Consider the following 14,747-nt stretch of genomic DNA (forward strand, 5'->3'; position numbering starts at 1 on the left):
AGTCACGCAGACAACTCTTGTAATCCACCAGGACCAAACCAACCTATACAGTAGTACTTATTCAGAGTTTGAAATTCTGTGTGTTTTTATCTAAGGTTTTTATTTTGTACGATCCTCTTATCAAAACTGATCCTATTCTTAATGAAAGGTTGATGAGTTCTTTGCTGCGGATGTTTTTGATCCTAATGCTGCGAAACTGGGATTGGACTTGTTTGGATGATTCTACACAGAACTCGAGAGTAAGTTTAGGAATATAATACAATAAACAAATATCAAATATATATAAACAGCAGAAGGTGAGAATGCCTACAATGGCCAGAGTGTGTTTAGGAATAAGAAATAAGTTGGTAGCTACACTGAAGTTCTGATACTAGGGCCAGTGTTATGGATGTTACGCAAACTCTTATCACTCAGACTCACATTTAAACCCATGTTCTTTCCACGTACAAAGTCTTGCAAAAGATTTGGTAAGAAAAATGTAGAAGTACGCTGTGTGTTATTTCCTTCCGTGTTTTGCAGTTTTTTTGATAAAAAATGTTGTTGTGTACCAAAAGATATGTCTATGTACGTTACTTATACTAGATCAGGGGAGTCCAATCTTATCCAGAAAGGACTGGTGGTGGTGCAGGTTCTTATTCCAACCAAATGAAAGCCATGCCTCAGATGTGGCTCCTGCTTGGTTAGAATGAAAACCTGCAACCACACCAGCCCTTTGAGGATAGGCTTGGACACTGGTGATATGCAGCATTTGAGTGGAGTTTAAGACAGGGTTGTCCAATCTTATCCTCAAAGGGTGGTGTGGGTGTAGGTATACATTCTAACCGAGCCGAAACAGCACCTGGTTTCACCTGTTTAATCAGTTGAGCTTGGCTTTTAATAGACTCAGCTGTGGCTTCTGCTTGGTTGGAATGAAAACCTGCACCCACACCAGCCCTTTCTGGATAAGATTGAACACCCCTGCTGTATATGAAACACAAATACAAATCCTGTGTGTGTGTGTGTGTTTTTTTCAACAAACTTTAGTGTATTTATTTTCATTTGCTGTAATGAGCTACTGCCAGCAGGGGGCGCACAAAACAGCTGCAAGTCTCATACAATACTACAGACGAAGAAGAAGAACCCGGAAGTGTTAATCAGATGGTCGTTTGGCCCCGCCCATTGTTTACTGTCAGCGGATTATGGTCGAATCTTTTTTTTAATAAAAAAAAAAAAAACAGGACATTTATTTCCGTAATTAACGCTTTTGCAGCTTCACGAGCACATTTAACAATTTGTTTATTTCGGATTAAATGACGGATTCGGATTAAACAGTTTAAAGCAGTTTTCATGGCGTCTTCAACGGTGAGATTTAACACTCAAACTTGCACTTATTTTCACTCAGAGTTCCAGCTTGCAGTGTTTAGCTAGATTACATTGCCACAGAATTAAAATAAAATGTCAAATACTTCCTTCCACAGTGCTGAATACGTGTATAAAAGATATTAGCCAGTAACTTCCTGTCTAAATATTTGAGCTGTTGTTGAAAACTCATTTTGTTTGTCTGAGTCATAAACTCAACCGGAAGCTCTGAATAAAGTCCTGCACATTATTGTATACTTTTTATACAGTGGTTTAAAACAGTTTCCGGTTCTGTGATCCAGAGAAAAAAGAAAAAAAAAAACCCACCTACATTTCCAGGAACGTTACTGTTCTGCATGTCTACAAATGTTTTACTTTCCACTAGTAGATCTGTTGAATAAAAACAGCTAATATTAACTCAGATATAAAATACAAATCAAATATAAAATCACTTTTCCTAAAAAAATATAAATAAATAAATAATTTTAAAAAAGAATTTCACTGCAGTGTACCTCATTAATAATGGTGGCAGTAATAAAGTACACAAAGAAACAGGATGAATCAGAGAAAAGTCCTTCATCAGATGTGTAAATAAAGCACGTAGATTAGCTCTTTTTTTCCCCTTACAGTTTCTCACTTCATTTCCCCGTAACAGCAACTAACAAGCAAGGGCTGCGTTCATCTCTTTCCGGAAGGAATTTGATCCGAAACATCCTGTTTCTCTGGAAACTTTGTGTATTTGTCTATCATTTTGTCATACATATTTTGTATTGTAGAAATGCCATAGATGATCATTTGTGTATATGTACATTCATGCCCTTTTTGGTTAAGGTTGGGAAGATTTAATGGCCTGTCACTCTTGTGTGTGTGTGTGTGGGTGGGTGTTTTGTAGACGATTGGTGAGTTCATGTGCTCTCTCAGTGAAATGGGTTTCACTGAGGATCAGATCCAGGCTGCAGTTCAGGCTGGCTGTTTCTCTGTACCAGAAGCAGCTGAATGGTAAGATTTCATTAAAAAAAATCTGAAGAATATCACACTCTTTGCTTTATTGCTGTTTTTACCTCAGCACCGTTTGATTCTAAAATCAGATTGATCGGTAGGTGTTGATTAATATGTTATAGTGTATAATAAATGGATGAAAAATGTTTGAAGGAGATAGTCAGTGTCATGGTGGGTCTGGGGCCTATCCCAAAAACACTGAGTGTGAGACAGGAATACACCCTGGATGGGATGACAGTCCATTGCAGTGTGCTATGTGCACACACCTTCACACACTCATTCACACCTAGTGGCAGTTCATCAAAGCAAATCCACTGGCCAGCATTTGGGTTGAGGGAAGAAACTGGAGAACCTGGAAGAATATTTGATTTCTAAATTATTTTTTTTTTGCCAGTTATATGTATATATAAATAGGATTTAAAGGGCTTAAAGTATTGTACAGTGTGTTTCTTTCTCTCATTGCTGTGTTGCAGGATTGTGCGGGCTGGCAGTCCAAGACACACACTAGTGCCACGATCCGGACCAATTACAACTGCTATCGCTGCTTTTAACCGTCCTAAAGTTGCTCAAGGAGCTCAGACGGAGGGACAAGGTAAACACCTTACACTAATAAAGCTTTGGACTTTAAACCTCACAGTAACAAATTTCACTCCAAGAACCTTGCACTTACAAACCTCAACCTATTGATCCTCAGACTAACTGCCCTTATGTTAATGAACCCCACACTAGTAAACCTCACACTAGTAAACCTCACACTAGTAAACCTCACACTAACAAACCTCACCTAATAAACCTCACACTAATAAACCTCACGCTAATAAATCTCACCCTAAGAATCCTCATACTAGTAAACCTCACCCTAACACACCTCACATTAATAAACCTCACACTAATAAACCTCACATTAATAAACCTCACCCTAACACACCTCACATTAATAAACCTCACCCTAACACACCTCACATTAATAAACCTCACATTAATAAACCTCACATTAACAAACCTCACACTAATAAACCTCACATTAATAAACCTCACATTAACAAACCTCACACTAATAAACCTCACATTAATAAACCTCACACTAACACACCTCACACTAATAAACCTCACATTAACAAACCTCACATTAATAAATCTCACATTAATAAACCTCACCCTAACACACCTCACATTAACAAACCTCACATTAATAAACCTCACATTAATAAACCTCACATTAATAAACCTCACATTAATAAACCTCACCCTAACACACCTCACATTAACAAACCTCACATTAATAAACCTCACACTAATAAACCTCACATTAACAAACCTCACACTAATAAACCTCACATTAACAAACCTCACATTAACAAACCTCACATTAATAAACCTCACATTAATAAACCTCACACTAACACACCTCACACTAATAAACCTCACATTAACAAACCTCACATTAACAAACCTCACATTAACAAATCTCACATTAATAAACCTCACATTAATAAACCTCACATTAATAAATCTCACATTAACAAACCTCACATTAACAAACCTCACATTAACAAATCTCACATTAATAAACCTCACATTAACAAACCTCACACTAATAAACCTCACATTAACAAACCTCACATTAACAAACCTCACATTAACAAATCTCACATTAATAAACCTCACATTAATAAACCTCACATTAACAAACCTCACATTAGTAAACCTCACCCTAACACACCTCACACTACTAAACCTCACATTAATAAACCTCACACTAGTAAACCTCACAATAATAAACCTCACACTAATAAACCTCACACTAGTAAACCGCACATTAATAAACCTCACACTAGTAAACCTCACACTGATAAACCTCACACTAATAACACTCACACTGATAAACCTCACATTAATAACACTCACACTAGTAAACCTCACACTAGTAAACCTCACACTGATAAACCTCACATTAATAACACTCACACTAGTAAACCTCACATTAATAAACCTCACACTAGTAAACCTCACACTAATAAACCTCACACTAGTAAATCTCACATTAATAAACTCCACACTAATAAACCTCACACTCAGTGTGTGTGTGTGTGTGTGTGTGTGTGTGTGTGTGTGTGTGTTGAAGGTGCTCATTTGGTGCTGCATCATCCTGCAGCAGAAACTGAACCTGTAAAGTCTCGAATAAAGCAGAACAATGACTTCCTCGCTCAGGAGAGACAGAAAGCAGCAGAGCACGCCCGGGCCGAGAGGAGACAAAACACACAGGTACACACACCTTTTTTATTATTATTTATTTTTATTTTGGCCACTATACTACTATTAAGACCATTATAGGTTTACGAAACCTTTCTTCTTTTGTGTGTGTTGACTAAATCAGTTTTGTAGCAGCCACAACAACAGCAGCTCATTCATCAAGAATGTGTCATGTTTGTGAGTGGAAGGTCTTTCATGCGGGCATTTGCAAGTAGAAAAAGAAAGACCATTAGTACGAACATACAGTGCTGAATTTTTTGTTACACCTCTACCAGACATGATTAAAATGATCAGACCAGTACCGAGTTCATCAAGAATGGAAAATTGGGTGGAAGTTTCTGTCACGTGGAGGGAGAGAAACACCAACGTTGCAACTCCCCGTGTAAAATGAATGTCATATGAAGAAGGCCATGACAGAGAATACCTGACAGCTGGCTGATTATTTCTCGGTTTATTCCTCCTGGACTCCACCTCACGCTTTAAGTAACTGAATATTTTTGTCAACTGTGTGCCACTTTGTTTGTGTTGGTTTAGAGACAGTCCTTCCTTCTGGCATGCCTCATGCAAATGTGTGTGTTCTCAGGAGCGAGAGTTAATCTTGAAAAGAATAGCAGCAGATCGGCGTGCTCAGCAGGAGAAACACACCATCACTCCAACTTTCAGTGAACGAGAGAAACCGAGTGAACGAGTGCAGAGCGGCACGGACAACAATTGCATTCTGATGGTAGGATTGCAAACACGTGCACAGACATGAATACATTACGTGGTATGATTTAACCAGCTTGCACAATTGTTATCATTTTTAATATTATTTCTGCTTCTTTTTAACTGTAAGTACCAAAATTTCAGTTGATTTCATTAACATTTAGCATTAATGTAAATTCTTATCTGTGTTGCAGATCCGTCTTCCCTCCGGCGAGTCTTTGCGTGTGTGTTTTCCGGCAGATGCTCGACTCCGGGACGTCGTTGACCATGTCACCTCCCTCCATCCTTCTCTTCCCACCTTCACACTTTTTCATGGTTTTCCTCGTCGGCGCTTCAGCGATAGCGACTTGTCACTGTCACTGCACTCTCTCGGTTTAACACCGAACGCTGCACTCGTCCTTCAGGCCATCACTCCTCCCGATCCCTCCATCCCCACCGCTATCCATGATCCTGAGCCACCTCGCAGTGACCCTCCTGTCCAGCAGGGGGCAGTTGAGTTACCCCAACCTGTAGCTCCACCCCAGTTTCAACCACCGCGCTGGGAAGACATGGTGCATGCTGGGATTGCTGAACCTCGTCATCGCTGGGGTACAAACACACACACACACAGAGCACAGTTTCCCAAGACTCAAGGCTTATGCTGTTTATGAAATGCATACACATTCTCGTTTTTTAAGCGATGCAGCGACATCAAATTGGGCAGCATAATGTGAATCCTAGTGGAACGTTCTGCTGACTTTTTCCAAGCTTGCATCCAAAGCCTGTCCTAAAGTGAACTATCTAGGTCAGATAGCTAGTTATCCATTGGACAGGTATTTGACAACGCAGTAACGTAACGTTACTACATTACATTAAATAGGTTGAGTCGAGGTGTTTTGCTGAATTGTGCAACATAATAATAGTAGTTTGAAATCCTTTTTTGCAGTTGCCAACGCTAGTTATTTGCAATAGGTATAAAACACGATGTTAATATGGCTTCCCTCACTTGTGTGTTGTCACTGTTACACTGAATCCACCGTGACCAATAAAAATGTAAATCCATTATGAGACCACAGAAACTGGACTGATGAAGCTAGGACAAATGACACCAAAACATCCTAGTTTCAGTGAGCTTGTGCCAAATGTAATGTTCCTGGCTGAGAGGAATGGAAGCCAGTGTGGTCTCCTGCTATTCTAACACATCTACCTTAAGGTTCGGCATGTTGTGCATTCTGAGATGCTTTTCTGAACACCCTGGTTATAAAGAGTGGTTATTTGAGTGACTTTAGACTTTGTGTCAGCTCGAACCAGAACTGCCACTCACTGCATGTTTTTCCAACTCTAGAGACTGTTGTGTGTGAAAATCCCAGGAGATCAGCAGTTTCTGAAATACGCAAATCAGCCCTTACGGCACCAAAAACCATGCCACGGTCAAAATGCCTGAAGATCCCGAGTTTTTTTTCCCATTCTGATGTTTGATGTGAGCATTAACCAAAGCTCTGGACCTGTATCTGCTTGATTTTATGCTTTGTGCTGCTGCCACATGTTTGGCTGATTGGTTAATTGCATGAATGTTCAGGTGTACAGGCGTTCCTAATAAAGTGACAAGTGATCGTATGTAGGAACGTGTCTGCAGGTCAAATCTTTTTATTTTGCTTTGAGTTACACTTTAATATTAGTTAACGGACTTGTCTTTAAAGAAGTGTTTTTTTCATTGGCAGGTCATGGACAAAGACTGGTGCCAGAAGAAGAAGGTGATGCTGATGATGATAGTAGTAATGATGATGATGCTGCTGCTGCTGATGAAGAGCAGGCACTGGCAGATATTAATGGTACTGAACTTGCCTATGTTGTAAACGTGGTATGTTTGGCCTGTAATAAGTAGCTTCACTGTAGCTGAAGCTCAGTCTCTTAGTATAAACTTACCATGTTTCTGTGTTTATCCCAGCTGTACATCAGCTTCCTTTCTTTAACGAGCTCCGAGATCAGGAGCAGCATTACTGGCCGAATCAGGGAAACAGACTTGGGTATACACACACACACACACACACACACACACCTTTTTACTCTGAAGAGTATTTATACTGATTTTATATATTACTGTAACTATATTGCTATACCTACACCTATCATTTTAACTTTACATGTCAGTGAGCAGTATTTAGGAAACCATGTTACTAAGAGCGTGTGTGTGTGTGTAGGGATCCAGAGGCCTCAGTAGATCCAACAGAGGGCAGAGTTTTACCTGGTGAGGCAGCATTACAGCGTTTACAGAGAAATGATCAACAGCAACATCATGACACCGAGTCCCCGGTTCCCTGCAAGAAACCCTGCACTGTTGCCAAACTCGTCACCATGGCAACACGAGCCGCCATCTCCCTCACCAGCGGTCAGAAATACGCAAACATTACAAACACATCCATGCTCGTTGTTATTATTATTGTTGTTTGTACATTTTGGTGAATTATATCATCTGCTAAAATACACAGTAATGACAGTTTTGTCTTTCTGTCTGTGTGTGTGTGTGTGTGTGTGTGTGTGTGTGTGTGTGTCTCTCTCTCTCTCTCTCTCTCTCTCTCAGCTCCTTATATGCAGTTCGTCAGCAGTTTTTCATGTTTGACCCCAGAGCTGGCTGAGCGTTTGTTGGGTCAGATGACCTCAGATCGCTTGCTGAACCCCCGAACTCTTCAGCTCTTCACTGGCTGCTCGCTTCAGATGCTAACATTAAACAGCTACCCATACACCACCAACACACTGCTGCAGCAACTCCGGAAGTTTAGACACCTCACACACCTCAGCCTGGTCAACTCGCCACTGATCACTGGTACGTTTTCTTTATTTAATCTGTAAAATTAACTGTCACTCTGACAGGCTATATATAAATGGCCTATTTTATATTACCATTGTTTTTTAAAAATTCTATTTGTATGTATGGTTGAGTTCAGAAGCGGAACATCCCAGTCCGACAGGTTTCCATAGCAACTTTTAAAATGTTTAGCGATTTCATGTCAGCTATTCCGGGACACGTATTTGTCACTGCACAGCAGCATGGAGACAACACAGATACTGTACATTCTCTTTAAAACGTTCTGCCGTTGTTGTAACCCCCTCACTGTAATAAGGTATCGTTTCTATAGTAACAGCTTGCACAGGAATTTGCATTGAGGACGTTCCACATTATCTATTTATTTATTATTACGGTGAAGCTTTTAATGAGACTTTTATTTTAGCACTGAGGAGTCTTAGTAACGTTCAGTACGTTTTCTAGAATAGCGCACACGTATACGATTCGAAGCTGCAGGATACATACGGCAGCCATTTTGTATATATGCATATACATAGTGAACAGCAAATATAAACCTGGCCATTAGGTTACCTGTAAGTGATAATGTTTTAAAGTGTAGCTATAAAAGAAGTTTTTTTTTAATAGTTTTTATTTTCTCGTGTCAGATTGTGGGCTGTCTGTTTTGTGTAAATTGGTGAAGCTGCAGTATCTGAATCTCTCGTCCTGCTCTAAACTGACTGACGGCTGTTTACCCCACATGACCGGTACGTTACAGTGATCCGACATAACCACATCCAGTCAGTATTGACATTCAGCATCGGCTCATTTAAAGCGTTCTCTCGTCCAGCTAATCTGTGTTTGTGTTTGTGTGGGTGTGTTCAGCTCTCAAGTCCTTGTGTGTGTTGATTCTGGATCACACTAAAGTGAGCGATGCCGGTCTGCAGGTCTTCCTTCAGTCATCTCCTCCTGCACTCGTTCACCTGAGTTTAAACCAAACCGCTGTTACAGAGGAAACGTTAACTGCACTGCGTGTGTGTGTACCACAGCTGCGTCTGCTCAGCATCACACACACCAGGGTAACATATACACACACATGTGCACGTCCTGGCCACTCTAACGACCTGAGCAACCTAAAAACTGTAACAAACCAGGAGGGAAATCCTTAAAGACTTGGACTAACCATTAAAAATGTAGAACGAACGTTGTCTTTTTAAATGCCTCATTAAACACATAACCGATATTGATTTTTTTTTTATTTAATTTTTTTTTGTGTGACATTTCCGTTCGGTTGTCTTTCTCTCAGGTGTGTGACGTGTCTTCTCTGGCCGATCTGCACGATCTACAGACTCTTCACCTTGACTTCACTCGGGTCAAAGAAGAATCACTGCAGAGTCTTTCAGCGCACAGGAATCTATCGTCACTCAGTCTTCATGGTGTTCCAGTCAGTAGCGGTGATCACACCCTCGAGATCCTATCAGGTCAGTCCTCTTACTGTGTGCGTTAGTTGGTAAGTTTTCCAGCGAACTGTTCACACCGCAGCTGATCACATACTTGTGTTAATATGTTTTCAGTATTCTCTGTGTTCACTGATAAATGATTTTCCATTTGTTTTTATCGCAGGGCTGAATCTGACTCAGTTAACACTTCCTGGCCGTCACTCAGTGACCGACGCTGGGCTTTACTTCCTCTGCACACAGACTCTGCTCTCTGAGCTCGACCTGAGCGACTACACACACATTACTAACCAGGGCATCACACACTTGGGAAAAATGACTCGGTACGTGTAAAGTGTAATATATTGAGCACAGTGCCCCTGATTTACTAAAATCCCAAATGCAGAGGTGCTACAGTTAACACACAGTATGAAAAAATAAAAGCATATGTTTTGTTTATTGGTTGAAACATTTTCAAATTCTCTTTTTGGCATCCGAGATGCGAACTATCCGTTAATATATAATACAAAAAAACGACTTTTGTGCTAATATGAAGTCATTTTAAGAAATCTTTTGCTCCTCTTTTTAATCATGATCAACCATGTCATTATTAAAACCTCATAAATAGCATATTTTTTCCATCACTCGGTAGAAACTGATTTCTGCACATTTAATACATGCCCACCGGATATATAGTGACTTTCAGGTTTAGTTAATCACACTGCAGCTATTTGCACTGACTCAACTCTATATTTTATATTAACCCTACATTTGAACGATGCGATCCTTTGCAGACTGTCTTAGAAATTACCTTCTTTTTTTTTTTTTTTTTGCAGGTGTTATTATGTTAGCATGTTTTTTTTGTTTGTTTGTTTGTTTAAACACACGCAGACCTTTATTAAATCGGGGCCGACGTGTTTACCAAATCTGTTAAATGGAAGGTTATTGTTCTTTATCCAGTTTTTGTGAGTTTTAGTCAGGTGTAAGATGCTTGAACATATTATGTTGTATGGATTAAATCTATATGTGAATTGGTCCAGTAAATATGAATGGGAGAAATTATGCATATTTAAACCTCTCTGTCTGTCTGTCTGTCTGTCTGTCTGTCTGTCTGTCTGTCTGTCTGTGTCCAGGCTGAAGAAGCTTTCATTGAGTAACACACCGCTCACTGATGTGGGCTTATCAGCTCTGTCCACTCTCACTCTGCTGATAGACGTGTGTCTAAACCGAACAACCGTGACGAGCCGTGGAGTCACTCAGTTCATCACACGCCTACCTTACCTACAGGTACACACGCACCTGTACATGTACACCGATCAGCTATAACATTAAGACCACTGACAGGTGAAGTGAATAACACTGATTATCTGGTTACACTGGCTCCTGTTAAGGGGTGGGATATATTAGGCAGCAAGTGAACAATCAGTTCTTGAAGTCGATGTGTTGGAAGCAGGAAAAATGGGCAAGCGTAAGGATCCGAGTGACTTCGACATGGAACAAATTGTGATGGCTAGACGACCGGGTCAGAGCATCTCCAAAACAGCAGGTCTTGTGGGGTGTTCCTGGTATGCAGGAGGTAGTACCTACCAAAAGTGGTCCAAGGAAGAACAACCAGTGAACCGGCGAACCGGCAATAGCGTCATGGGCACCCAAGGCTCAATGATGCACGTGGGGACCGAAGGCTAGCCCGTCTGGTCCGATCCTACAGTCGAGCTACTGTAGCACAAATTGCTGAAAAAGTTAATGCTGGCTATGATAGAAAGGTGTCAGAACTGGACTATGGAGCACTGGAAGAAGGTGGCCTGGTCTGATGAATCACATTTTCTTTTACATCATGTGGAACGGCCAGAATGGGTTGAGGAACATGACAAAGAGTTCAAGGTGTCGACTTGGCCTCCAAATTGACGGCAATGTCTACACACAATATAAGGCAGATGTTTTTAATGTTATGGCTGATCGGTGTATATGATAATATGGCAATTTTAAAATTGTAAAAGAGAGTAATATGGTCATTATAAAACAGCGTTCTTTGATTAAATTATGAATGGGAATGTTTAACTCTTATTGGGAATTTTGTTGTCAATAATACTTTGGACACAAACCCACTTTTTTTTTTTCCTGCTAGTTCTCGTGACTTTCACTATTCTTCTGTTTAGAGTGTTTGTGTGTCTGTTTGTGTTTGTGTAGGTTCTAGGTTTGTCCTGCACGCAGGTGGGAGATTCAGTACTGAAAACTTTAATTTGTTGCACCGATCTGGTCAAACTGAACCTGAGCAAAACTCGCATCACTGATCGAGGTAAAGTATTTTATTGTTCTATATATATATATATATATATATATACACACACACACACACACACATATACAGTGGGGGAAATAAGTATTGAACGCATCAACTTTTTTTCTGTAAATATATTTCCAATGAGGCTATTCACATGTAATTTTCACCAGACATCAGTATTAACTCAAGAAATCCGCAAATATAAAGAGTTCACAACATTTAAGTCCATAAATAAAGTTGTGTGTAATAAAGTGGAGTGACACGGGAAAAAAGTATTGAACACACTAAGAAAAAGCAGTTCTCCAAGGCAAGGTAAGGCAAGGAACCAGCTGAAATGTGTAAGTAGTTATATCTCCTATCTGTGCAAATTAATATCAGCTGGGTTAGTAAATTGATGGTCTATAAAAAAGGTTTTTTGGTACCAAGGTGTCACACAAGAATCATCTCATGATGGGTAAAAGCAACATATTGATGGAATCGGATACAGACGTATTTCAAAACTTCTGAATCCTCCAGTAAGCACCATAGAGGATAACCTCTGTAGAACAAAAACACCTAATGTGAAAGCACCCTAAAGAGTGTCACATATACTGTGTAATAAAATACCTTTCATCTTATTGTCTCATATCCAGGATTAAAGTTTCTTCACGGTATGAAACTGAGTCAGGTAAATCTAGATGGTACAGGTGTGACTGCAGGGGGCGTGGCCAACCTGATCGCCGCTTCTCCTCACCTGATCAGCATCCGTGCCAATAACACGCAACCGCTCCCTGCTGCACAACAGAGCGATGATGATGGTGGTATTGACGAAGATCGGCCATTACACTGAGACAGCGCTGATCGGGCTGTTTTCCAGAGTAATTCATTACAAGCAAAGCCATCATTCAGTTGCTGTTTCTTGCTTCTGCAATTTAAAACATCTTAATCCTGTACTTAATATCATTTTACTTATATATACTTATCACACACTCAAGATAGTTTAAAAAACAACAACAACAACATTAATTTAGTAATATTGTTAATAATATCAAATGGCTGCAAATTGCTTTGCTTTGTTTAGCATGAGCTAAAACCCCCTTTAGTCTGGTTTTGGAGTTAACTAGGAGTCTCTGGCTGAAAGTAGGGGTTTCATCACCCATGAAATTCAAACACAAGTTCATTTACCCGTTGTGTTATTGCATTAGTAATGTTCATTTTGCAGAAGCAAATAAAACTGTAGGTGACTCACTAAGCAGATAAACAGAAAAAAGACTGGAAACATGCTAATTTACGAATTTCCCAAAAGTGCATATAACATGTTACTAAATAATGTGTGTAACTACAGCATTTATCAATCAGACATTGTTATTATTAGTAGTAGTAACAATATTAGTATGATTAAGTTGTGCCATATCGTTTCAGAATTACAAAATTCTGTTCAAAATGTCATTTTCAAGAATCAGTATTTTACACAGTACTAAATTATTAAAGACTGTTAAGCTTGAAACTGCAAAATGTAACCCACCAAAATCTATATTTTTAGATCTTGTTTGTAGTGTATAATAGTTTTGTATAAGATCATTAAAATGATAACAAGTTATTACAAATCGTAGCTGTTGTTTACTGTACAGTACAAATCAACCATTTTAACTACTTCTTTTGTAATCACTGGCTGAGTCATGTAGCTGTCTGTACGTCCACCCTTCTCATCTGTAGATCCCACGTTTTAATCCTGATGCGAGTACAGACACTTTAGTAAATTGAGTCTCTTTTCTTGAGCCTCTAAATTGAGACACTTTTGCAGCTTCTGAAGAACTGAGCAGTTAATTGACGATGACTCGATCCTCTGAAGAGGAAGAGATAAGGACGCTAGTCATGTAAAGGTTACCCAGCATAACGCTACGGCAGAAGCGTTCATCAACCTGTACGGCATGATAAGCTTCGTAACTTCTACCAGAATCTCTCCAGACAAGCGTGGTGTTGTGATCAGAAACCGATACCAATCAAGAGTAGAAGGGGATTAACACACTGTGTATTACCTTTAGTCTCTAACTCTACACTTAGAACTCGCACCAGCATGACAGATGAGTCGAATGTAGTGTAAACAATGTCTGCAGTTTTTGATATCTTTAATGAATGCCATGTAATACTTTTTAACCATTTCTAGTTACTTTTCTGATCGAGGACTTGGCGCGTTCTAGTTTCTCAGTAACATGACAAGCTACATTTCTTCCTCTTATTAACTTCAAGAGAGAGGCAAGTGAGGGATCGTGATAACAGGAACTAATCTGTCTGGCAGATTTTCCACAGTATTAAAAGTATCGTGTGTCGTTAATTAATACCTGAAAAAACAATAGTAGTAATTATTGGCTAATGTGGTATAAAGAGGAATAAAATACGTCAGGACATGCTGCTACTGGATTATGAGAAGCTTCACAGCGGTAACAGTAATTCCTTTGTAGTTTTATTCATTTTATTATTCTTTGGCAAACATTTTCAGATTTTAATTTTGTTGGCTGGTGACACCTGAAACACCTTTTGCTAAGTTCCAGTATGAGACTATGAAAATATGAAATTAGAAAGTGCCTTTTATTCAAATCGATCTGTACTTAATTATTAAAATGTTTGCGCAACGAGCTCTACGTTTTGTGTCTGCTACTAAGCTCAGTGCGGTTATAATGCACATCTGCACTGTGCATCCCATTGAAGTTGGGGATGATACAGTCATGATTGGGGATGATTACAGGGGAACCCTAGAGAGCAAAAAATTTGTGCAGCCTAACCGAAAACTACGTCTGGGGGCATAAGATTTGCGACCCTCCATTGAAAATAACGTGTTTAAAAGTGCAGATGTACATTTTCTGTGATCTGAAATTAGCTTTACTGTAAAGCCTACACATGCTCCAATTTTCTTCTGAAAATAAAAACACCCCACCCCCCCCCCCAAATAAAAGGACATGACGGCCTTTTGTAATGGTGGCCGAGAAATGTAATA

At 39.6% G+C, this 14,747-nt stretch overlaps 1 protein-coding gene and 1 long non-coding RNA gene across 3 annotated transcripts; one reads left to right on the forward strand and one right to left on the reverse strand.

The window, feature by feature from the left end:
* Positions 1-1,128: 1,128 nt before the first annotated feature.
* On the forward strand, positions 1,129-13,352 carry si:ch73-173p19.1 (uncharacterized). Of its 2 annotated transcripts, XM_017453529.2 has the most exons (17): positions 1,129-1,341; positions 2,231-2,337; positions 2,811-2,929; positions 4,463-4,602; positions 5,174-5,314; positions 5,490-5,883; positions 6,996-7,106; positions 7,223-7,301; positions 7,476-7,663; positions 7,856-8,098; positions 8,725-8,823; positions 8,942-9,135; positions 9,363-9,537; positions 9,680-9,836; positions 10,626-10,779; positions 11,680-11,788; positions 12,406-13,352. In XM_017453529.2, the coding sequence occupies exons 1-17, from the start codon at positions 1,327-1,329 to the stop codon at positions 12,600-12,602; spliced, it is 2,622 nt and encodes an 873-aa protein (XP_017309018.1). In that variant the 5' UTR covers positions 1,129-1,326; the 3' UTR covers positions 12,603-13,352. The 2 variants fall into 2 exon arrangements, with proteins under 2 accessions (XP_017309018.1, XP_017309019.1); XM_017453530.3 differs by lacking the exons at positions 1,129-1,341; positions 2,231-2,337; positions 2,811-2,929; positions 4,463-4,602 and adding an exon at positions 4,715-5,073.
* Positions 1,602-1,986, reverse strand: LOC128628994 (uncharacterized). The gene is made up of 2 exons (XR_008393293.1): positions 1,851-1,986; positions 1,602-1,728 (listed from the first exon to the last, which is right to left on the reverse strand). It is a non-coding gene; the product is annotated as an uncharacterized LOC128628994 (long non-coding RNA).
* Positions 13,353-14,747: the final 1,395 nt, after the last annotated feature.

The sequence above is a fragment of the Ictalurus punctatus genome, chromosome 23 (assembly GCF_001660625.3).
Source record: "Ictalurus punctatus breed USDA103 chromosome 23, Coco_2.0, whole genome shotgun sequence".
Lineage (NCBI taxonomy): Eukaryota > Metazoa > Chordata > Actinopteri > Siluriformes > Ictaluridae > Ictalurus > Ictalurus punctatus.

Excerpts from the sequence above, each read along its gene's own strand:
- si:ch73-173p19.1 (XM_017453529.2), top strand. Across the intron at positions 7,664-7,855 it reads CGCCATCTCCCTCACCAGCG|CTCCTTATATGCAGTTCGTC; the intron begins GTCAGAAATACG and ends TCTCTCTCTCAG. Across the intron at positions 9,136-9,362 it reads TCAGCATCACACACACCAGG|GTGTGTGACGTGTCTTCTCT; the intron begins GTAACATATACA and ends TCTTTCTCTCAG.